The 25,813-nt window shown below is 47.8% G+C and overlaps 1 protein-coding gene across 1 annotated transcript in view; it reads left to right on the forward strand.

Moving 5' to 3' along the window:
• Positions 1-25,470, forward strand: part of inpp5jb (inositol polyphosphate-5-phosphatase Jb) — a 65,980-nt gene extending 40,510 nt beyond the window's left edge. Inside the window, exons 6-13 of the mRNA XM_063195497.1 lie at positions 963-1,138; positions 17,889-18,000; positions 19,651-19,760; positions 21,170-21,398; positions 22,312-22,449; positions 22,773-22,856; positions 23,633-23,737; positions 24,839-25,470. Coding sequence (XP_063051567.1) covers positions 963-1,138; positions 17,889-18,000; positions 19,651-19,760; positions 21,170-21,398; positions 22,312-22,449; positions 22,773-22,856; positions 23,633-23,737; positions 24,839-25,258 — 1,374 coding nt within the window. The 3' untranslated portion in view covers positions 25,259-25,470. The remainder of the gene's footprint in view (positions 1-962; positions 1,139-17,888; positions 18,001-19,650; positions 19,761-21,169; positions 21,399-22,311; positions 22,450-22,772; positions 22,857-23,632; positions 23,738-24,838) is intronic.
• The last annotated feature ends 343 nt before the right edge of the window (positions 25,471-25,813 follow it).

Raw genomic sequence — 25,813 nt, forward strand, 5'->3', positions numbered from 1 at the left:
TGTTTGGGCTTTTATTCCCTTATTTTGATAGGATAGTGAAGATCAGATATGAAATAAGTGTTGTCGGAGAGAGATGGGGTACGGTTACTGTCCCAGGCTGGACTCGAACCTGGGTCCTCGTGGGCATACTGCCCATGCATGGGCAATTGCATTAGTGTGCTGCTCCACAGCCACTGTCAGACAATAGACAAGACATACAAGTCTGAGGTTACACTTGCAACATTATGTAGTTGTATTGTACCTTAGGGCAGTGTTTCCCAACCTATTTTGTTCTGCGTACCCCCTAAGCCATTTTGTCATATGATGAGTATCCCCTCGCCCTCACACATGCTCTGTTCCTCTATCCCTATGTGACTACACTCAATATATTTGCTATTATTACATTTTTTCCGCGTACCCCCTGAGGTCTGCTCACGTACCCCTAGTGGTACACGTACCCCTGGTTGGGAAACACTGCCTTAGGGGTTAAACTTGGGTATGTACAGTGTACGTACATAATATTACACATTGATGTGCAGTTACATTCAAAAACTACACAGTAAAATAAAGTGTTGCCCAGGTCCGGGTTTTGAAAGGCTGGTGAGTGTTTTTTTCTGGACTTTATGACAAGTAGGCTACATGCGCCTAAGGCCAGTGCCTAACCATCAGCTCTCTACTGCCATCTGCTGTCAGTATGTCCCTAATGCTTCTCTCTGTAATAATGTTCACGACACATGTATTTCACATAAGACAGTCTTACTCCTTACTCTATCTACTGTATTAAACCATTAAATCTTAACTGTCCCATTATATTACGGGAACAAGGGTGGTGTGTGCACATGTCGGTGTTCAGCCACTCGGTTTGCTTCCTGAACTGCCACCTAGCCCTTAGTCTATTGATTATTCTACTCTAAAATACTCTACTCTACTTACTCTACACTACTCTACTGTACTCCACTAAACTCTACTCTACTCTACTGTAGGGGAATAAGGGTGGTGTGAGTGCGCGCATGTCGGTGTTCGGCCACTCGGTCTGCTTCCTGAACTGCCACCTGCCGGCCCACATGGAGAACTCGGACCAGCGCATGGAGGACTTTGAGAGCATCCTGCAGCAGCAGCAGTTCGAGGGCGCCGTGCCCATGGGAGTCCTGGACCACGAGTGAGTTATATATACAGTTGAGGACGATATTATTAGCCCCCCTCCTGAAATTAGACATATCTCTTCATTGATCATTGAGAATGATCATTATTAATAAATGTGTGTTATTCTGGAAATAAATACACCATGGAGATAGTATCCAATAAGTTAAATTTGGACTTTTCCATTTTCACAATGAGTTTAAACAAAAAAGTCTAAAAATGGCAAGGACAAAATTATTAGCCCCCTTATCATGAATAGTCAATACAGTGCCATTTATGAACAAAAATTGACACCAGGCACTTTGATTAGTTGTTAACTATGTTGGCACATGTCCTACCAGGGATTTTGGGCCATTTATTTCATCGCAAATAGTTAAGCTGGTCCAAATTGCATGGATGTTGAGGATGGACATTCATTTTCAGCACTCTTCAAACACTATCTAAAGGATTGAGGTCTGAACCACTCCATGACCATGGTTTTAGTATCCTTGAAGAACATTTGAACTATTTTGGATGCAAGTTTTGGCTTATTATCTTATTGAAAGATCCAGTGAAGATCTTAGCTCCCTCTATGAGCATATTTTTGCAAGGTCACTTTCCACATTCTATCATAATTTTCAGTTTTTATGGTGCCGTACACCCAAACAAGGTTTCCTGTGGTTGAGGCTGCCACAGAATGATGCATCCACCACCATGTTTAATTGTGGAAACCATCTTATAACGATTCAAGGACTATCCCTTTCTTCACCTGACAGAAGCAGAATTCATGCATCCATGCAGGTGCAATTGAATATCATCAGATGAAAGCAGAGACATTCAAAACTCATTTTTGACTTTCAAATGTTCACAGGCAAAGCTCAATAACACTCTGATATGCACTGCCTTTAGTAAAGGGGTTCTTCTATGATGATGGCCCCAAAGCCCAATATGATGACAAGCCCTAACAACTGTCTTTCTTGGTGGGGGAAAAAACTCCAGGTGAGGTCAGGTCAATAACAATCATCTAGGCAGGTGTCCAATGCTTCTTTGGTCTAATGAGGCTAAGCAGTTTCCACAGTTACACATAGTGGTGGGGCATTAAGTTTAGTCTGTTATTCAGCCTCAGACACAGGGAGTCTGGGTCTGAATATGGATTGCTGGGTCTTCCAACAACATTGTAACCCAAACCATACATTTAGATTAGTTCAGAGGTTCTTCAAGGACACTAAAACCATGATATTGGAATCACCCGCTCATAGTCCAGTCCTCAATCCCACTGAGAGTCTGTGGTTAATGTCTATGCTCAGCATCCATGCGATTTGGACCAGCTAGAACACTTTGCAGTGAAGAAATGGGCCAAAATCCCTAGTGGGGCATGTGCCAACCTAGGTAGCAACTTATCAGAGCCTGTTGTCAGTTTTGGTTCATAAATGGCGCCATATTGACTTTTAATGATCAGGGGGCTAATAATTTTGTCCTTGTCATTTTTGCCCTTTTTTGTTTAAACTCATCATAACAATAGAAAAATCCAAATTCAACTCATTGAACATTATCTCCATCAGTGTATTTGTTTCCAGAATAACAGAAACTGTTAATAATGGTCATTCTTACTGAGAAATCAAGAGAAATGTCTAATTTCAGGAGGGGGGCTAATAATATCGTCCTCAACTGTATATACATACACGTACATACACACATATATACACACGCGCAGACACGCACACACACACACACACATTCTCACAGGCACAGGCACACGCACAGGCACGCGCGCACACACACACACACACACACACACACACACACACACATAGCCATGTCCATGGGAGTACTGGACCACGAGTGAGTTAAGGTGCCGGTATGCTTGCTGCAAGATACGCGAGCGCGTGCACGATTCGTTCATGAACGCGTTAACATGCGTATTTAATGTCGATTTCGCGCGCGTTGGACACGGCAGCCAAAAGCGTGCGCCAGGTGCAATATCTTCAAACTCGCTGGGGCGATCTAAGATAGACCGCGCAGTTCCACGCGTGTGCTTGATATGAAAACGACAATGGCAGCAACTTTTAAGAGCGTCTCGAGTTTGTCCGCAATTTCAAACATTTGTGATCATACTTGCAAGCAAGCATGTGCTGTCGGTTGCTCGCGGTGACGCGCGTAATTTACAACTCGCAGCAAGCATACCGGCACCACGCATACACACACACACACATACACACATATACACACACACACACACGCACACGCACACGCACACACGCACACACACACATAGCCATGACAGTATTAGACCACGATTGAGTTAGCCACCAACACGAGGCGCAAGCACACATATTATTTATTTATTTTACCACCATGTCCAAAAGCAATCGCGTTTCGGCTATCAAGCCTTCATCAGTGCGTGGTACTGTTTCTTCTTTCAGTTGATACCTTTTATCGCGCACCCAAAGACATTAATTTTTTCCAAGACGTTGAGCGCGTCCTCTGACAAAACTTGAAGCACACGCACACGCACACACACACACACACACACACACACACACACACACACACACACACACACACACACACACACACACACACACACACACACACACACATAGCCATGGCCCATGGGAATACTGGACCACAAGTGAGTTAGACACACACACACACACACACACACACACACACACACACACACACACACACACACACACACACACACACACACACACACACACACACACACACACACATTGCCATGGCCCATGGGAGTATTAGACCATGAGTGAGTTAGCCACCAACACGATGCACACACACACACACACACACACACACACACGCACACGCACACAAACACACACACTCACAATCTGCACACAAACACACGCACGTGTGCCACGAGTGAGTGTAGAGCACGGGAATGTATGAGTCACACACAGAGACACACACACTCTCACATACGCATACACACACACACACACACACACACACACACACACACACACACACACACACACACACACACACACACACACACACACTGACTCATGGACATGCTATGGGCAGTATGCTGGACCACGTAACAAGGTAGTCCTATACGGATATGGATGACTTCACACATACTTATGGAAACACATGGTTATGAAGGACCACACACACACACACACACACACACACACACACACACACACACACACACACACACACACACACACACACACACACACACACACACACACACACACACACTCCCTCTCTTGCTCTCTTTGTCTCTCTCTCTCTCTCTCTCTCTCACACACACACATACCCACCCCTCCCACCCACCCCCCCACACACACACACACACACACACACACACACACACACACACACACACACAGATTCACCCATGCATGCACTCAGACACAGGACTCACATGGGACACGGTATATAAGAGCGTTGTCATGGCTGTCACAACCCAGCCCTGACCTGTCCTGCAGTCCGAGGTGCAGTGACTGGTCCTGGCGTACACTAGCCAACGTTCTCCCTGCACTGCTGCCATCTGGTGGCCATGTTCTGAACTTCACCACACCACCAGAAGCCAATCACCAACCATGGCCTTGCTACAGCTGCGTCCATTTCACTCATCAGACTCTGCTTTAAAACCCAGCCAAGGACTAGTGTCATTGCAAGATTGTTGCCTACAACTCCGAATGGTTCTCTGCGCTGATCATGTTCATGCCTTGCCAAGTTTTCCTGTTCCATGCCTCATTGCGCCACGTGAGTTTTGTCTGTGATTTTTTGAAATATTTTCTGGACTCTTGCCTCGTATTTTTCAGATTTTTTTGTTCTACTTTTTGGAAGTGCATTTTGACCTTTTTTGCTACACGAGTGCTTTTCAGTTTTTGAGCTGTGAGATTCTGCCACGTGAGCTTTTCCTCAGTTTTGGACAATTTTGGGATTTTTGCCCCTTTTCTTTGCCTGTGATTTTTCTCATTTTTTGAAACCTGTTGCCACGTGTGCCTATCCTATGTTTGAAGATTTTTGTGTTCGCCTATCTATTTTTGCCTTCCTGTGATCTGTACTCTGACCGTTTTTTGACTACGTTTTTTGCCTACGCCCCCTGTGCCTCTGCCTGTGAACTGCCTGTGCCTCGACCCATGCCTGCCCTTGATGTTGAATTGCCTCACCCCTGTCTGCACCGTTGCCTTGAAATAAACACACTTTGATTGAATTTTTTGTCTCCAGTCTGCTCCTGGGTTCCCTAGCTTTTTTCAGGCCACACGGCCCTGACAGAACAATCTTGCCAACATGAACCCAGCAGACCTGGAAATGGTGAAGAATGCTGTAAAGGAACAGGGAGTCATGCTAGGAACTCACCAGCAAGGCATTGTTCAAGTTAATAGTAACCTGGAGACTGTTGCTGAGCAACTTAACTCCCTCTCTGCACAGGTGCAACAGCTTTTGTCCAATGCTTCTCAGCCCCAGCCGACCCCCCCACAAGCGAGCCCAGCTCCACCCTCACCGGCCACACCCTCCCCATTTAGAGAACCTAGGCTGCCTGCTCCTCAGCCCTACGATGGTAACCCCGACAACTGCCGTTCATTCCTCTCACAATGTTCTCTAACCCTGGAACTCCAGTCTCTTGCTTTTCCAACAGAACGTTCCCGAGTAGCCTACCTCATCACCCTCCTCACTGGCAGGGCCCGGGAATGGGGAACTGCTGTCTGGGACGCCAATGCCACCTGCTGCTCATCCTACAAGAGCTTCACTGATGAGATGAGAAAGGTATTCGACCGCTCCCACGCAGGGAGGGAGGCTGCAAGAGAAATCATGGCCCTCCGTCAAGGTACCCGTTCCGTTTTTGATTATGCCATTGAGTTCCGCACTCTGTCTGCCTCATGTAAATGGAATGATGACGCCCTGTATGATGCTTTCCTGAATGGCCTGAGTGATTCAGTCAAAGATGAACTTGTCCCAAGGGAGTTACCCTCTGAGCTTACAGAACTAATGGACCTGGCTGGACGCATTGATGCTCGTATCAGGCAGAGGAACCGGGAGAAGACTTCAGCCTATCTTCGACCGGGTGTGAAGGCTCCTCCACCTGAACTTCCACCTCCTGAACCAATGCAAATTGATCGTGCTCGGGTAACCCCTGAGGAGCGCCAACGCCGACGAGACACGGGTGCCTGCTTCTATTGCGGAAAGGTGGGTCATTTTGCTCTTACCTGCCCCCTAAAAGACAAGGCCCGCCAGTGAGAATAGGGGGCCTGGCGGGGCGCGACCACCGACCCCTCCCCTGCCCAACGCACCTACCTCTCCATCTCCCTTTTGCATGAGGACAAGAGTCATGCTCTTCAAGCTCTTATTGACTCAGGTGCTGACCGTAATTTAATTTGCTTGGCTACAGCACAAAGACTGGGAATTCCTCTATCCCGCCTTGAGAACCCCCTCTCTGTCCTAACCCTCAATGGCAATAGCTTGGGCACAATCACCCATAGAACTATCCCTGTTACATTAAGAATCTCAGGAAATCACTCAGAGTTGATCTCCTTCCATGTCATGAAGAATCCCCATGTTCCCATAGTTCTTGGATTCCCTTGGTTGTCTGTGCATAACCCCCATATCAACTGGTCTGACAACAGCATTTTGGGATGGAGTGCATTCTGTTTATCCTCATGCCTGGGCTCTGCTTTCACCACTGTCCATCCCTCATTAGCTGCTGATGAGTTCCCTGATCTATCTAATGTCCCAGAGGAGTATCTAGACCTTAAGCCCGTGTTCAGCAAGTCCCAAGCTGTATCCCTACCCCCGCATAGGCCTTATGACTGTGCCATTGAACTCCTTCCTGGCTCTTTTCCACCCAAGGGCAGTCTGTATTCCCTCTCCCCCCCTGAAAGAGACGCCATGAAGAAGTATATTTCAGACTCTCTGGCTGCTGGAATCATCCGCCCATCGTCATCACCTGCTGGAGCTGGTTTCTTTTTCGTGGGGAAGAAGGATGGATCCCTCCGCCCATGTATTGACTATCGAGGCCTAAATGACATCACAGTCAAGAACAGGTACCCCTTACCACTCATGTCTACTGCTTTTGAACTCATCCAAGGAGCCTCTGTTTTTTCTAAACTTGACCTAAGGAATGCCTACCACCTAGTAAGAATCAGGGAGGGTGATGAATGGAAAACCGCCTTCAACACCCCTACTGGTCATTATGAATACCTGGTGGTCCCTTTTGGTTTGACCAATGCCCCAGCTGTTTTTCAAGCTCTTGTCAATGATGTACTGCGAGACTTCCTGAATGTTTTTGTTTTTGTTTACCTCGATGATATCCTTATATTTTCACCCTCCCTTGAAGCCCATAGGCACCATGTCAGGCAAGTTCTACAGCGGCTGCTGGAGAACAAACTCTTTGTAAAGGCTGAGAAATGTGAATTCCACAAAGATACTGTATCCTTCTTGGGCTTTGTCCTCTCCCCCTCCAGGATACAGATGGACCCCCTGAAGCTGAAGGCAGTTAAGGACTGGCCCACACCTACTACAAGGCGAGCCCTCCAACAGTTCCTGGGGTTCGCAAATTTCTACCGGCGGTTTATCAGAGGCTACAGTTCCGTGGCTGGACCTCTCACCGCACTCACGTCCACCAAGACCTCCTTCCATTGGAGTAGGGAGGCTGAGAAGGCATTTGCAGACCTAAAAAGTAGGTTCATTTCTGCACCCATTCTGACCATTCCTGACCCGTCTGTCCAATTTGTAGTGGAGGTTGACGCCTCTGAGTCAGGTGTGGGGGCCATACTGTCACAGAGGTCTTCCAAGGACAACAAAATGCATCCATGCTCCTACTTCTCTCACCGCCTCTCTCCTGCAGAGAGAAATTATGACATTGGGGATCGGGAGTTACTAGCTGTCAAGATGGCATTAGAGGAGTGGAGGCATTGGCTGGAGGGGGCTAGCCCTCCTTTTATTGTGTGGACAGACCACAAGAATTTAGAGTATCTCCGTACTGCCAAGCGCCTGAATGCTAGACAAGCAAGATGGTCTCTTTTCTTTTCACGGTTTAATTTTTCCCTCTCTTACCGTCCTGGGTCCAAGAACACTAAAGCTGATGCCTTGTCCAGACAATTCTCCTCAGCTACGGAACCCCACTCCCTGCAGACCATCCTTCCTCCAAGATGCCTGGTGGGGGCAGCCGTGTTGGGGATTGAGGTCATCGTCCAGGAGGCCCTGAACCAGGAACCCGGACCAGGTAATGGGCCCCCTAACTGTCTCTTTGTGCCTTCAACTGTCCGCTCTCAGGTGCTGGAATGGGGACACAGTTCTAAGGTCGCCTGCCATCCAGGGTCCGAGAGAACTCTGGCAGTGATCGAACAGCGTTTTTGGTGGCCCTCCATGAAAAGCGATATTCAGACATTTGTGGCCGCCTGCGACGTCTGCACCAGAAACAAGTCAGGTAATAGACCCCCAGCGGGCCTCCTGAGACCTCTCCCTGTCCCTCATCGTCCTTGGTCACACATTGCTGTGGATTTCGTGACTGGGCTACCCAAGTCTGAGGGCAACACATGTATTCTGACTGTGGTGGACAGATTCTCTAAGGCAGCCCACTTCATAGCTCTGCCCAAGTTGCCGTCTGCTAAGGAGACTGCTGAACTATTGATAATCCATGTCTTCCGCCTACATGGCCTACCCTTTGATATTGTCTCCGACCGTGGCCCGCAGTTTTCTGCCCAGTTCTGGAAAGCATTCTGTAAACTAATTGGTGCCTCTCCCAGCCTGTCTTCAGGTTTCCATCCACAGACCAATGGACAGACAGAGCGGGCAAACCAAAAGCTGGAAGTTGCACTCCGGTGCATGACCTCCCAAGACCCCACGTCATGGAGCAAGACACTTCCCTGGGTGGAATATGCGCACAACACCCTGCCTACGTCTGCCACGGGCCTCTCCCCATTCCACTGCTGTCTGGGATACCAGCCCCCGCTGTTCCCTTCACAGGAGGAGGAGGTCGCCGTTCCTTCAGCTCAGGCCTTTGTGCGTCGCTGCAAGAAAACCTGGGCCCGGGCCAGAGGTCAACTCCTGCGTTCTGCGGCTGCCTACAAGCACCAGGCAGATAAACGCCGGTCGCCTGCTCCGAGGTACAAGGCAGGCCAGAGAGTGATGCTCTCCACTCGGGACCTTCCCATTAAGACCACTTGCCGCAAGCTGCACGCCCGATTCATCGGCCCATTCACCATAACCAAGGTAATCAACCCATGCTCTGTCCGTCTTCGTTTACCTTTGACTATGCGCCGCATTAATCCCTCGTTTCATGTCTCCCAACTCAAACCCCTTGTCTCGAGCCCCCTGTCCCCTGTTCCAGCCCCCCCTCCTCCTCCCAGGGTTGTTGATGGCGGTGAGGTGTTTGCTGTGAGGCGGCTCCTGAAGGCCAGGCGGCGTGGCAGAGGTTTCCATTACCTGGTTGATTGGGAGGGCTACGGTCCGGAGGAGCGCAGCTGGGTCCCTGCCCTGTTTGTGGTGGACCGCACCCTGATCGCTGACTTTCACCGGCGGCATCCTGAGGTCCGAGCTGGGACGCCTGGTGGCGTCCGTAAGAGGGGGGGTCCTGTCACAACCCAGCCCTGACCTGCCCTGCTGTCCGATGTGCAGTGACTGGCCTTGCGTACACTAGCCAACGTTCCCCCTGCACTGCTGCCATCTGGTGGCCATGTTCTGAACTTCACCACACCACCAGAAGCCAATCACCAACCATGGCCTGGCTACAGCTGCGTCCATTTCACTCATCAGACTCTGCTTTAAAACCCAGCCAAGGACTAGTGTCATTGCAAGATTGTTGCCTACAACTCCGAATGGTTCTCTGCGCTGATCATGTTCATGCCTTGCCAAGTTTTTCCTGTTCCATGCCTCATTGCGCCACGTGAGTTTTGTCTGTGATTTTTTGAAGTATTTTCTGGACTCTTGCCTCGTATTTTTCAGATTTTTTTGTTCTACTTTTTGGAAGTGCATTTTGACCTTTTTTGCTACACGAGTGCTTTTCAGTTTTTGAGCTGTGAGATTCTGCCACGTGAGCTTTTCCTCAGTTTTGGACAATTTTGGGATTTTTGCCCCTTTTCTTTGCCTGTGATTTTTCTCATTTTTTGAAACCTGTTGCCACGTGTGCCTTTCCTATGTTTTGAAGATTTTTGCGTTCGCCTATCTATTTTTGCCTACCTGTGATCTGAACTCTGACCGTTTTTTTGACTACGTTTTTTGCCTACGCCCCCTGTGCCTCTGCCTGTGAACTGCCTATGCCTCGACCCATACCTGCCCCTGATATTGAATTGCCTCACCCCTGTCTGCACCGTTGCCTTGAAATAAACACACTTTGACTGATTTTTTTGTCTCCAGTCTGCTCTTGGGTTCCCTAACTTTCTTCAGTCCACACGGCCCTGACAGAACAATCTTGCCAACATGAACCCAGCAGACCTGGAAATGGTGAAGAATGCTGTAAAGGAACAGGGAGTCATGCTAGGAACTCACCAGCAAGGCATTGTTCAAGTTAATAGTAACCTGGAGACTGTTGCTGAGCAACTTAACTCCCTCTCTGCACAGGTGCAACAGCTTTTGTCCAATGCTTCTCAGCCCCAGCCGACCCCCCCACAAGCGAGCCCAGCTCCACCCTCACCGGCCACACCCTCCCCATTCAGAGAACCTAGGCTGCCTGCTCCTCAGCCCTACGATGGTAACCCCGACAACTGCCGTTCATTCCTCTCACAATGTTCTCTAACCCTGGAACTCCAGTCTCTTGCTTTTCCAACAGAACGTTCCCGAGTAGCCTACCTCATCACCCTCCTCACTGGCAGGGCCCGGGAGTGGGGAACTGCTGTCTGGGACGCCAATGCCACCTGCTGCTCATCCTACAAGAGCTTCACTGATGAGATGAGAAAGGTATTCGACCGCTCCCACGCAGGCAGGGAGGCTGCAAGAGAGATCATGGCCCTCCGTCAAGGTACCCGTTCCGTTTTTGATTATGCCATTGAGTTCCGCACTCTGTCTGCCTCATGTAAATGGAATGATGACGCCCTGTATGATGCTTTCCTGAATGGCCTGAGTGATTCAGTCAAAGATGAACTTGTCCCAAGGGAGTTACCCTCTGAGCTTACAGAACTAATGGACCTGGCTGGACGCATTGATGCTCGTATCAGGCAGAGGAACCGGGAGAAGACTTCAGCCTATCTTCGACCGGGTGTGAAGGCTCCTCCACCTGAACTTCCACCTCCTGAACCAATGCAAATTGATCGTGCTCGGGTAACCCCTGAGGAGCGCCAACGCCGACGAGACACGGGTGCCTGCTTCTATTGCGGAAAGGTGGGTCATTTTGCTCTTACCTGCCCCCTAAAAGACAAGGCCCGCCAGTGAGAATAGGGGGCCTGGCGGGCGCGACCACCGACCCCTCCCCTGCCCAACGCACCTACCTCTCCATCTCCCTTTTGCATGAGGACAAGAGTCATGCTCTTCAAGCTCTTATTGACTCAGGTGCTGACCGTAATTTAATTTGCTTGGCTACAGCACAAAGACTGGGAATTCCTCTATCCCGCCTTGAGAACCCCCTCTCTGTCCTAACCCTCAATGGCAATAGCTTGGGCACAATCACCCATAGAACTATCCCTGTTACATTAAGAATCTCAGGAAATCACTCAGAGTTGATCTCCTTCCATGTCATGAAGAATCCCCATGTTCCCATAGTTCTTGGATTCCCTTGGTTGTCTGTGCATAACCCCCATATCAACTGGTCTGACAACAGCATTTTGGGATGGAGTGCATTCTGTTTATCCTCATGCCTGGGCTCTGCTTTCACCACTGTCCATCCCTCATTAGCTGCTGATGAGTTCCCTGATCTCTCTAATGTCCCAGAGGAGTATCTAGACCTTAAGCCCGTGTTCAGCAAGTCCCAAGCTGTATCCCTACCCCCGCATAGGCCTTATGACTGTGCCATTGAACTCCTTCCTGGCTCTTTTCCACCCAAGGGCAGTCTGTATTCCCTCTCCCCCCCTGAAAGAGACGCCATGAAGAAGTATATTTCAGACTCTCTGGCTGCTGGAATCATCCGCCCATCGTCATCACCTGCTGGAGCTGGTTTCTTTTTCGTGGGGAAGAAGGATGGATCCCTCCGCCCATGTATTGACTATCGAGGCCTAAATGACATCACAGTCAAGAACAGGTACCCCTTACCACTCATGTCTACTGCTTTTGAACTCATCCAAGGAGCCTCTGTTTTTTCTAAACTTGACCTAAGGAATGCCTACCACCTAGTAAGAATCAGGGAGGGTGATGAATGGAAAACTGCCTTCAACACCCCTACTGGTCATTATGAATACCTGGTGGTCCCTTTTGGTTTGACCAATGCCCCAGCTGTTTTTCAAGCTCTTGTCAATGATGTACTGCGAGACTTCCTGAATGTTTTTGTTTTTGTTTACCTCGATGATATCCTTATATTTTCACCCTCCCTTGAAGCCCATAGGCACCATGTCAGGCAAGTTCTACAGCGGCTGCTGGAGAACAAACTCTTTGTAAAGGCTGAGAAATGTGAATTCCACAAAGATACTGTATCCTTCTTGGGCTTTGTCCTCTCCCCCTCCAGGATACAGATGGACCCCCTGAAGCTGAAGGCAGTTAAGGACTGGCCCACACCTACTACAAGGCGAGCCCTCCAACAGTTCCTGGGGTTCGCAAATTTCTACCGGCGGTTTATCAGAGGCTACAGTTCCGTGGCTGGACCTCTCACCGCACTCACGTCCACCAAGACCTCCTTCCATTGGAGTAGGGAGGCTGAGAAGGCATTTGCAGACCTAAAAAGTAGGTTCATTTCTGCACCCATTCTGACCATTCCTGACCCGTCTGTCCAATTTGTAGTGGAGGTTGACGCCTCTGAGTCAGGTGTGGGGGCCATACTGTCACAGAGGTCTTCCAAGGACAACAAAATGCATCCATGCTCCTACTTCTCTCACCGCCTCTCTCCTGCAGAGAGAAATTATGACATTGGGGATCGGGAGTTACTAGCTGTCAAGATGGCATTAGAGGAGTGGAGGCATTGGCTGGAGGGGGCTAGCCCTCCTTTTATTGTGTGGACAGACCACAAGAATTTAGAGTATCTCCGTACTGCCAAGCGCCTGAATGCTAGACAAGCAAGATGGTCTCTTTTCTTTTCACGGTTTAATTTTTCCCTCTCTTACCGTCCTGGGTCCAAGAACACTAAAGCTGATGCCTTGTCCAGACAATTCTCCTCAGCTACGGAACCCCACTCCCTGCAGACCATCCTTCCTCCAAGATGCCTGGTGGGGGCAGCCGTGTTGGGGATTGAGGTCATCGTCCAGGAGGCCCTGAACCAGGAACCCGGACCAGGTAATGGGCCCCCTAACTGTCTCTTTGTGCCTTCAACTGTCCGCTCTCAGGTGCTGGAATGGGGACACAGTTCTAAGGTCGCCTGCCATCCAGGGTCCGAGAGAACTCTGGCAGTGATCGAACAGCGTTTTTGGTGGCCCTCCATGAAAAGCGATATTCAGACATTTGTGGCCGCCTGCGACGTCTGCACCAGAAACAAGTCAGGTAATAGACCCCCAGCGGGCCTCCTGAGACCTCTCCCTGTCCCTCATCGTCCTTGGTCACACATTGCTGTGGATTTCGTGACTGGGCTACCCAAGTCTGAGGGCAACACATGTATTCTGACTGTGGTGGACAGATTCTCTAAGGCAGCCCACTTCATAGCTCTGCCCAAGTTGCCGTCTGCTAAGGAGACTGCTGAACTATTGATCATCCATGTCTTCCGCCTACATGGCCTACCCTTTGATATTGTCTCCGACCGTGGCCCGCAGTTTTCTGCCCAGTTCTGGAAAGCATTCTGTAAACTAATTGGTGCCTCTCCCAGCTTGTCTTCAGGTTTCCATCCACAGACCAATGGACAGACAGAGCGGGCAAACCAAAAGCTGGAAGTTGCACTCCGGTGCATGACCTCCCAAGACCCCACGTCATGGAGCAAGACACTTCCCTGGGTGGAATATGCGCACAACACCCTGCCTACGTCTGCCACGGGCCTCTCCCCATTCCACTGCTGTCTGGGATACCAGCCCCCGCTGTTCCCATCACAGGAGGAGGAGGTCGCCGTTCCTTCAGCTCAGGCCTTTGTGCGTCGCTGCAAGAAGACCTGGGCCCGGGCCAGAGGTCAACTCCTGCGTTCTGCGGCTGCCTACAAGCACCAGGCAGATAAACGGCGGTCCCCTGCTCCGAGGTACAAGGCAGGCCAGAGAGTGATGCTCTCCACTCGGGACCTTCCCATTAAGACCACTTGCCGCAAGCTGCACGCCCGATTCATCGGCCCATTCACCATAACCAAGGTAATCAACCCATGCTCTGTCCGTCTTCGTTTACCTTTGACTATGCGCCGCATTAATCCCTCGTTTCATGTCTCCCAACTCAAACCCCTTGTCTCGAGCCCCCTGTCCCCTGTTCCTGCCCCCCCTCCTCCTCCCAGGGTTGTTGATGGCGGTGAGGTGTTTGCTGTGAGGCGGCTCCTGAAGGCCAGGCGGCGTGGCAGAGGTTTCCATTACCTGGTTGATTGGGAGGGCTACGGTCCGGAGGAGCGCAGCTGGGTCCCTGCCCTGTTTGTGGTGGACCGCACCCTGATCGCTGACTTTCACCGGCGGCATCCTGAGGTCCGAGCTGGGACGCCTGGTGGCGTCCGTAAGAGGGGGGGTCCTGTCACAACCCAGCCCTGACCTGCCCTGCTGTCCGATGTGCAGTGACTGGCCTTGCGTACACTAGCCAACGTTCTCCCTGTACTGCTGCCATCTGGTGGCCATGTTCTGAACTTCACCACACCACCAGAAGCCAATCACCAACCATGGCCCTGCTACAGCTGCGTCCATTTCACTCATCAGACTCTGCTTTAAAACCCAGCCAAGGACTAGTGTCATTGCAAGATTGTTGCCTACAACTCCGAATGGTTCTCTGCGCTGATCATGTTCATGCCTTGCCAAGTTTTTCCTGTTCCATGCCTCATTGCGCCACGTGAGTTTTGTCTGTGATTTTTTGAAGTATTTTCTGGACTCTTGCCTCGTATTTTTCAGATTTTTTGTTCTACTTTTTGGAAGTGCATTTTGACTTTTTGTGCTACACGAGTGCTTTTGAGTTTTTGAGCTGTGAGATTCTGCCACGTGAGCTTTTCCTCAGTTTTGGACAATTTTGGGATTTTTGCCCCTTTTCTTTGCCTGTGATTTTTCTCATTTTTTGAAACCTGTTGCCACGTGTGCCTATCCTATGTTTTGAAGATTTTTGTGTTCGCCTATCTATTTTTGCCTACCTGTGATCTGAACTCTGACCGTTTTTTTGACTACGTTTTTTGCCTACGCCCCCTGTGCCTCTGCCTGTGAACTGCCTATGCCTCGACCCATGCCTCCCCTTGATGTTGAATTGCCTCACCCCTGTCTGCACCGTTGCCTTGAAATAAACACACTTTGATTGAATTTTTTGTCTCCAGTCTGCTCCTGGGTTCCCTAGCTTTCTTCAGGCCACACGGCCCTGACAATGGCATAGTGTCTTGTATGGATGGATGCATGCACAAACATAGCACAGGTGGATCACATGCGACTGTCTTCATCAACACATGCATGCACTAATGTGCACAAGCACACCTCAAGTAGAAATAAACAACAAAAACAACAACACACACACACACACACATATACACACACACATGGTCATCAGCGTGTGTAAATATTGTGAATGGTAGCATGTGTGGTGGCATGTTTTCTACACGGGCATTTACACAAGAACACACACACACACTCACACACACACTTATGTACATGTACATGTACATGTACATGTACATGCGGTACAATGCCAATATTACGTATGATATTGAAGTACTGTATATGTTATCATTGTGTACATAGTATGTGCTTATTCACACATGTTTTGCAAGGACCTCTTACCTCTTACCTGTTCTATCACACACAGTTTTCCACTCGCGGCAAGTCTTTAACCTCTTAAAGTTCGGGGTGGTCGGTACCGGGTTCAATGACTTTGAACTTGAACTTGATCTTCATTCCGCAATATTTTAAAATCCAGGTGGTGTAATAAACCCAGGAACATTATATATCATTGGAAAGCTTAGAACCTCAGGAACACACCTAGCCCTACTATACAGGGATTTGAACATGTTGTATATGCATTATTATCAATTTATTACACAATGTCACCTTTCAAATTTGACCCCCTCAAGCACCCCTCGCCTGATGTCTCCCTACCTTCCTAGGATGAGTGGACATCCAAACATGAACATATCCTTATCAGCATGGTCTCAAAATGTCTGTTACAATCCAAGGTTTATGAGAGTGTAGTCTTTTTTTACTTTATTTCAACCAAAAGTTGTACAACTCCAGTCAAACAAAACCACTTTATTGTGAAAAAAAATGATCATGTTTTTTCCCCTCAGGAATTGTGCTGTTTTTGTCCACACTTCCATATTTTTCACATGATCAATGATATTCCACATGATCCCCAGACTCTGCTGATTACATGGGCAGCACTGGGGTGGCTCTGTGACATTCCTACCCTGAAAGACAAGCCTTAGAAGAGAAGTAGGCAGGTCCTGTTTTACACAGCTTCGTATTGGCTCATTTGCTTTGAATGACTGCAGCTCCCTCAAAGCTAGAGCTAGAAACTCCATTCAAAGACTGAGTGATAGTCCGGAGTCCAGGTTTTCAAATGAGTCATATAGCTCTTCTGTATTACACCCAGGGACAAAGGAATCTCAAATCTGCTCAACAATACCCCTTTCTTACCATGTTTTTACTGTACATAGTGTACAGTACCGTACAGTACTGTACAGCAACATCTCTGTAATACTACCCAAAAGGCATATCCAACCATGGCTGATTACTGTATAACACCTCCAGGAGTATGCTTTCATATGTGACTATGATAAGGCTTCTAGCTCAAAAGGTTCTTGTACAGTAAGACCTTATATGGGGGGTGCATTTTGACTAACTAAAAAAAATACAAAAAGACACTTGGTAAAACGCATGTGTATATCCACACATAATTGTCTTGGTAAAGGTCATACATAGATGTAGCAAGTTCTCCTTTGACAAACAGCTTCAGTAGACCTGTGATGAAGTCTTAAATATGTTTCCAATGCCAAATGTATCAGCTATACTGCTGAAATGTAGTAATTTCTAGGGGGTCTTCATGAACGCATTTCAGAAAAAAGATGTTCTAACCCCTGTAAGTCCTTGGCAGTACATCACAAAATCTTCCTGTCACTTCCTGAAGATTCTACAGAGTCTCTACTTTCAAATGGTACCAGCCACTTCATGATGGGTCAAAGTATGCAGACACAGGAAGCATCTAAGTAGACGTTGTGCAAAACTTTAAAAACACTCAAAAATAGCCCCGAAGCTTAAGAGGTGTGATGGTGTTAACGCTGCGTTGGTGTTATCTCTGTGTGGCCGTGCAGTGCAGTGTGGTGTATATGCAAGGCCCCCTGTTTTGTCACACACTGCTTTTTCTACTCTTTGTATGATGCAATTATATCTCTATGCATTGTGATTAATGTACTATCGCAATATTTACTTCAGTAAATGTGTAAAGATACTGCTTATTTGTCAGTTGCCGTGTAGCATTCGATGTATTTTATTAGCATCTGGGGGAGAGCTGCCATTACAACAAAAATATGACCTACTCTCTCCTGAACAAAATGAACCAGTGGCAAATTCAATTTTATCATTATCAAATAATCTACGTATATTGTGATGATGCATTTCATGACGATTTTTTTTTTGCCCAACCCTACTGTGCAGTGTGGTGTTCTGGTTTGGGGATCTGAACTTCCGCATCGACGACCTGGACATGCACGTGGTGAAGGGGGCCATCGACGCCAACAAGCTGGCCACGCTCTGGGAAAACGACCAGGTGGGTCTGCAATGCAACAGTAGATGTGTCCTTGTGTGTGTCAGTAGATGTGTCCTCGTGTGTGTCAGTAGATGTGTCCTCGTGTGTGTCAGTAGATGTGTCCTCGTGTGTGTCAGTAGATGTGTCCTCGTGTGTGTCAGTAGATGTGTCCTCGTGTGTGTCAGTAGATGTGTCAGTAGATGTGTCCTCATGTGTGTCAGTAGATGTGTCAGTAGATGTGTCCTCGTGTGTGTCAGTAGATGTTTTCCTCATGTGTGTCAGTAGATGTTTTCCTCATGTGTGTCAGTAGATGTTTTCCTCATGTGTGTCAGTAGATGTGTCATATCCAACATGTCGTATCCAACCTGGTCGTATCCTGTGGGAAAGCGACCAGGTGGGTCTGCAATGTCCATGCCTACCACAGTGGAAACATGTACAGGAATGTGCTTCATGGTAAAAGAAATATGGTGTGTTAAGTCAACACTTAAAGATTACTCTGAAACCACATGCACTCTAGAAGATGTTAAATAGACTCTCTATTGTCTATCTAAATGTTGAATGAACAGATACTCTACTGATATTTTAGCCACCCCCAGCCCACCACCATGACCGCCACCAATAGACCAAACATTGAAAAATTGTCTCTTAATATTGCAAAAAAATTATTTGAAATTCACAGAAAAGGTAAATATATTTCTTCACCATACATGTGTATACACTGTTACTAACCAATTTATGAGATGGTTATGTAATTGATCGGGTTTTTTTGACGGTTTTACAGAAACAGTTCCTTCTGTCCAGAACTTCCCTGCAGTGTCTTCACTGCACCCAGTTTGGAAGCTGTTGCCGTTATGGAACACGCACGTGCACAGACACGAACGCCCATTTACAGACGCAGTCATCTACTCATAGTATACACAAATACTGTAGGACATGCTGTGCATAGTTTTGTAGTCGTCTCATAAACACCCTTGAAGATTTAAAGTGAGTTTAAATTCAATGCACTAGACTGAAAGTGGTAAAGATTTCATGCTCCACCATTAGGTAATATGTCAAAGTAGAGTCAATAAAACTCTTCACTACATAAAGTGTTAAGCAAATGATGAGATTTCTGAAATGCGTATTCATGATCCAGTACTAGGCAAACATTTGCTGCTGTGTAATAACTCACCACTGGGTGGTGCTGTTGTGTGTCAGTGAAGGTAGACCCAACTCATCTACTCATCAAAGTCCTACACCAGACCTGATGACAGCATGTAGCTTGTGTCCCTGCTATCACCCAATCTCTCAATGTTTATGACTGAAAATTGTGACATGACTAAATGTGTGTGATTAGGGCTGTAACAATATAGTCTCAATAATATAAACTCATGATTAGATTTGTATCACGATTTTTGACCTACGGTTCGACACAATTTTAAAAATGTATCTTTTTGATGATCGTTTATAGCGAGAATAGGTGACAAATGGCTACTAATAATACCAAAATAGATAACATAAGGACACAATTAATTACATAATTGAATAATTATGATTTTGATTTGAAGCTTGGCCCAGCATGTGGATGTTTTCTGGGCTGAAGAGTAACATAACTTTGAAAGGGCGTATCACGATACTGCCTTCTTGCATCACAGTAAGGGCTAAACCCTTAACACACTCTTTCCTCCCCAGCTGAACATGGCTAAGGACAGTGAGACCGTGCTGGAAGGTTTCCACGAGGGCCCCCTCAAGTTCCCCCCCACCTACAAGTTTGATGTGGGGACCAACACCTATGACACCAGGTACACTGTCTCCCCCGGCCCTTCTCCATCCCTCTCTGTCTCCTTCCTTTACTCTCCTTTCTGTATTGCTCAGTGCTCTTTCGTTCCTCAGACGGTTCTCCTCTTCCTGACATAGGAACATACCACCAGTGGTGCAGAGTACCGTCTGGACTGCACAGACCAGAGATGGCAAAAGCGTAAAAAGATTCGACCTTTAACGTTCCATCAGGGAGAGTGACCAACCGAAAAATGTAGACATTCCATTACAAAAATGGGGACATTCCGTTGGCTGCCGCTGAACCGCGTCATAGCTCATTATATATTTTAACTGATGTTCAACCCCTCTTTTTCTGCATTTGATGCCCTTGACGCCAGAACCGTTTTGCGCTTTCGCTGCTTTTGCCACTTGCTCTTCCATACAACGTCAATTGCTTCAGTCACTTTTGCCACTTTTGGTATGACCCTACCGTAAGATTCTGCTCTCAGCTCCCTGTTTCACAAGCAATTGACTCGAATTGTACAGTGAGAGTGTAGAGTAGCCCTATATAATTGGGTTACTTTTTTCATAGGAAGATACTACCTAATATTTCACAATAGTTGTTGTATTAATTTGGCCGTATCCCTTTGACCATACTATTATTTTTTCTTTGGGGTGTAATACCACTACCCCCCCTGCAATTCTAACTAGAGATGCACCGGATCCTGATTTTTAGGATCCACAGCTTAAGATCCTGCCGGATCCGGAACCGGATACCGGATTCTACGAAAGGGTTGAAACACATAGCCTACTCGCACATAGTGGGCCCTTTTTATTACATTGGCTCATTGGCTTACTGCCACACTGCCTGCACTGGCCGCTTCCAAAGTTCTTTCACTCCATGCAGCAACTGGGGTTGTGAAAGACTGACTGAAAAACCTAGGCTAGAGATGCACCAGATCCTGATTTTTAGGTAACTGCCGGATACCGGATCCACTGCTTAAGATCCTGCCGGACCCGGATCCTGTGAAAAACCCTATTATCCTGCCGGATCCGGAACCGGATCTTGGATCCTGTGCATCTCTAATTCTAACATTCTAGCCCTACCCTGGCCTCAGGCAACTTTTCTGTGTGGTTTAGAGGAAAGAGTCTCTGTACACAGCTACTAAACCACAAGGCCATTCTAGCCATTCCAGTTATTCCAGTAATGTTTTTGAAAAGAGAGAGCGCTGCCTTGGGTCTCAATCAGTAGTGTAGTGCAGGTGCTCTTCAAGGGAAAAGGGGCATCTTAAACATGAAAGTAAAGGAGTGTCCCGCGGCACCTCTGCTGTCAAGTTTTTAATTTTCATTTGTGCCACACACAGCTAACCACAGCTAACTGAACAGCAGAGTTGCCTCGGGACTCTCCTTCACTTTGATATTCGAGTAATGTGTTGTTCTCCTCCTTCTTCAGTGGTAAGAAGCGCAAGCCGGCGTGGACCGACCGCATCCTGTGGCGTCTGCGTGCCACAGCGCCCCCTGTGGTGGGAAACAGTAAGCGCCACTCCCTGTCGGGCCCCGGCGGCCCCGGTACCACTGGCGGCCTGAGCAGCGGCGCCCGCGTGACTCAGCACTTCTACCGCAGTCACATGGAGTACACCTGCAGCGACCACAAGCCCGTGGCATCCATCTTCACACTGCAGGTCCGTACTTCTGGAGTTACTGTACTTGCTTACTGACTTAGGCCGGTCCATACTTAGTTATTGTACTTGCTTACTGACTTTGGCAGGTCCGTACTAACGTTGTTACTGTACTTTCTTAATGACATAGGCTGGTCTGTACTAATGTAGTTACTGTACTTGCTTACTGACTTAGGCCGGTCCGTACTTAGTTGCTGTACTTGCTTACTGACTTACTGACTGATTTGTAAATATTTTGTTGATAATTGGTTCATTAGTTACATAGTGTTTTATAAAGCTTTTTAGGGGTAGTTATAAAGCTTTTTAGGGGTAGTCATTCCACTAAAGTTTTACCCACTTTTTATTTGCTTACTTACTGACTTACTGACTTACTTTCCTATCTACCTACGTACTTAATAACAAGCCTCCATCTGTACCCATTAGCAGGTCTGTTCTGCACACCCTCCCTTTGTCAATACAATCGTATTTACTCAGTCACTTATTATTCATTTTTTAATCTACAATGTATTTTTATCTACGTACTTCCTGACTTGCTTACTTACAGCTACTGTTTACATCTCTTATAAAGTCATTAGGTACTGCTGTCCACTTGCACAGGCAGCCAAGAATGTCAGTTAATGCCTGTGGAACAGAAAAAATTATTTTATGTTACCACAGGCTAGCATTTCATGGAGTCATGGTTTTGTGATTTACAACGGAATGACCAAGTACACAAATGACAGCCAGTGTGTGTATGTGTGTGTGTGTGTGTGTGTGTGTGTGTGTGTGTGTGTGTGTGTGTGTGTGTGTGTGTGTGTGTGTGTGTGTGTGTGTGTGTGTGTGTGTGTGTGTGTGTGTGTGTGTGTGTGTGTGTGTGTGTGTGTGTGTGTGTGTGCGTGTGTCCGTGTGTTTCTGTGTGTTTTGTATTGCTGTGTAGTTCCCGTATAAGGTGGACATCCCACTGGTGACCCTGATAGTGGAGGATGAGTGGAGGGAGGTGGCCGACGCCGTGGTGCGCTTCAAGGTGGCGCCAAACTTCGGACGCAGCTCCTGGGACTGGATTGGCCTCTACAAGGTAACCAACCAATTAGCCAATCAATCAGCTGTTTGCTTGTATCAAACACACTGTATAACTAAACAAGGGTATTTTGTCATTTTAAATGTGTGTAACGCATTTTACTTCAGTATGTTGAATAGAAAATCCAGGAGCAAGGTTTATTAGCATTGAGCATGGAAAGCACAAAATAACTTGATTTGGGAGTATGGCGGATCAACGATACTTGAACGAATTTTGCAAAAAAAATGCAATGAACTTGCTGTTTGATGTGCATGTTCCTGGGCACTGTAGCTCAGCTTACTGAAGTCACAATTCTCTTTGTTTCCTTAAATGCGTTTCAGGTGGGCTTTAAGCATCACAAGGACTATGTGGGCTACACCTGGGCCAAACAGGAGGAGTCAGACTACCTGAGGAAGGAACACCAGGTAGATACACACCTAAACACACACACACACACACACACACACACACACACACACACACACACACACACACACACACACACACACACACACACACGCACGCACGCACGGACACACACACACACACACACAGACACACACACGCACACACACACACACACACACACACACACACACACACACACACACACACACACACACACACACACACACACACACACACACACATATATACACACACACACACACACACACACACACACACACACACACACACGCACGCACGGACACACACACACACACACACAGACACGCACACGCACACACACACACACACACACACACACACACACACACACACACACACACACACACACACACACACACACGCACGCACGCACGGACACACACACACACACACACAGACACACACACGCACACACACACACACACACACACACACACACACACACACACACACACACACACACACACACACACACACACACACACACACATATATACACACACACACACACACACACACACACACACACACACACACACACACACACACACGCACGCACGGACACACACACACACACACACACAGACACGCACACGCACACACACACACACACACACACACACACACACACACACACACACACACACACACACACACACACCTAAACACACACCCGCACACACACACTACACACAATGCAGTGATGACAATGAACTACGATTACAACTACTGTACGATTTTGTTTTTGTAGGTGAATTTCACCGAGGAGGAGTTGCCCAAGGGCTCTGGAGATTTCATCCTTGGTTACTACAGCAACAACACTAGCACCATCGTGGGCATGACCGAACCTTTCCAGGTGAGCTCAGCACTGTACCAGAGAGAGTAGAGAGAGAGAGGTTCCATTGGCCCATTGTTTCCGGGTTCTATTATTGCAAGGGGGAGGGGGGTAAATCCCCCTTTAGGCAGTGCTAGGAGTATTATGACACGCCCCTTTAGGCAGACCAGGACCTGGTCATGTTAGGTGCCCATAGCAACCTATTACATTGGCATATCTCTATATACTTAAAGAATCTCTGACTGTACTGCATATCTAACGGCCATATGGGGTACTTCCGGTTGGCTCATGGGGCCTCATGTGGACTGATCTTAATTTCCACTACACCTCGCCACTTCTATCATGTTACGAAGCGAGGGCATTGGGCAGGGGGCAGATATTCAATTATTTTATATATCGATTCAGATATCGATTATTATTTACACCCCCTAGCACTTTCATGTTTAGTCTTTGATATCTCTTGTATAATGACTGAAAAGAGACAATCATCCAAAATGAACAACAATAATCCTTCAAAAAAAAAAAAAAAGGTAGAGGGCTGGAGGGCTGCGGCGTTCAAGTGGTAAAACTGGTGGTGGTTTGAAGGTGCTCTTTGGCCAAGACGTTGACAATATCAAAAAGGCAGGACGCCAAGGCTCTCTTCTTAGAAAAAAACGCTTTACTATTTAATTATTTAAGTTCTAACATGAACTAGCCTTTATAATAAAGCGGTTTTATCTAAGAAGAGTGCCTTGGCGTCCTGCCTTTTTAAAAAAAAAACAACAATAATCCTTCCTCCCTCAGGGTTGGGTATTGGCAAAGGGTTTACGATTTAATGTGCGTCGCGATACACATGCCACGGTGCGAATCTATCATGATGCATCACGCTTCATGTACTATTGAGATATTGTCAGTTGCTGTGTAGCATCCATAAGTCAATTCATTTTATAAAGCATTTTAACATCTTGGAGAGGGCTTCCATTACAACAGAAATATGACCTACCAGTGGCTAATTCAATATTATTATTATTAAATCATCGATTGTCATTAATCGATGCAGTATATCGTGAAAACAAGTATCGCAATGCATTGTCATGACGATTTTTTTTCGCACACCCCTACTCCCCTCCGTCCTGTTTGCAGATCACTCTGCCCACCTCCAGTCCAGGCGGGGCCAGCGCCTCGGACAGCTCTGACTTCAGTTCGGACGAGGGTACGGTGGGCGGCAGCTCGCGCCACTCCAGCCCTGAGGGTGGAGGATGCTTCGCCAGGAAACGCAGCAGCAGCGGCAGCGGCAGCGGCAGTCACAGCCACTCCCCCTCTCCCTCCAGAGGCTCCACCTCCCCCACCGCGGCCAAGCCCAAACGCAAGCCTCGCCGCCCCAAAAGCAAGAAAGCCGCGGCTGACGCTGCCGCCAACACTGCAGAGTCTGATGCTCCTGATGCCCCACCACCGTCAGACACCGCCGCCACCACTACTACGGGAGAGAAGACAAGCCCAGCAGAGGCGCCCTCGACTGGGGAGAAGGCTGCAGGCGAGGCTGGGGATGCAGGCTCGTCGTAGGCCCCGGTTTTGGTCTGGTCGCACTGAGCTAACCTTACAGTGTTGTGTGTTGTGTGTGTGAGAAGGCTGTTTGAGGGCTGGGGTGGGCTCCTATTGGGCAGGGTGAGAAGGAGACCTCATGCTATTGGTCATCACCCTCGCCTCATAGCTCCCTCCCACCTCCCCTGACATATCCCTCCCTCCCTCTTTACATCTCTCTCTCTCTCTCTCTCTCTCTCTCTCTCTCTCTCTCTCTCTCTCTCTCTCTCTCTCTCTCTCCCTCTCTCTCTCTCTCTCTCTCTGTCTCTCTCTCTCATCTCTTATCTGTCCCTCCCTCTTCCCTTCTCTTTATGTCACTCTGTCTCTCTTTCCCTCTTCCTCCTTTCTGCTCTATCACTCTCTCCTTCCCTCTTCCCCCTCTTTTTCGTCTCTCAGTCTCTATATGTCTCAGGTGGCTGCGTTGATCAGCCTGTTTTGTGTAGTTCTATACAGTCTCTCTCAGTAGCGGTGTGTGTCTGTCTATCTGTCTGTGTGTGTCTGTGTGTGTTTGTGTTGTCAGACCTACAGTAGTCTGGT

This window comes from Engraulis encrasicolus, chromosome 3 (genome assembly GCF_034702125.1).
Source record: "Engraulis encrasicolus isolate BLACKSEA-1 chromosome 3, IST_EnEncr_1.0, whole genome shotgun sequence".
Taxonomy (NCBI): Eukaryota; Metazoa; Chordata; class Actinopteri; order Clupeiformes; family Engraulidae; genus Engraulis; species Engraulis encrasicolus.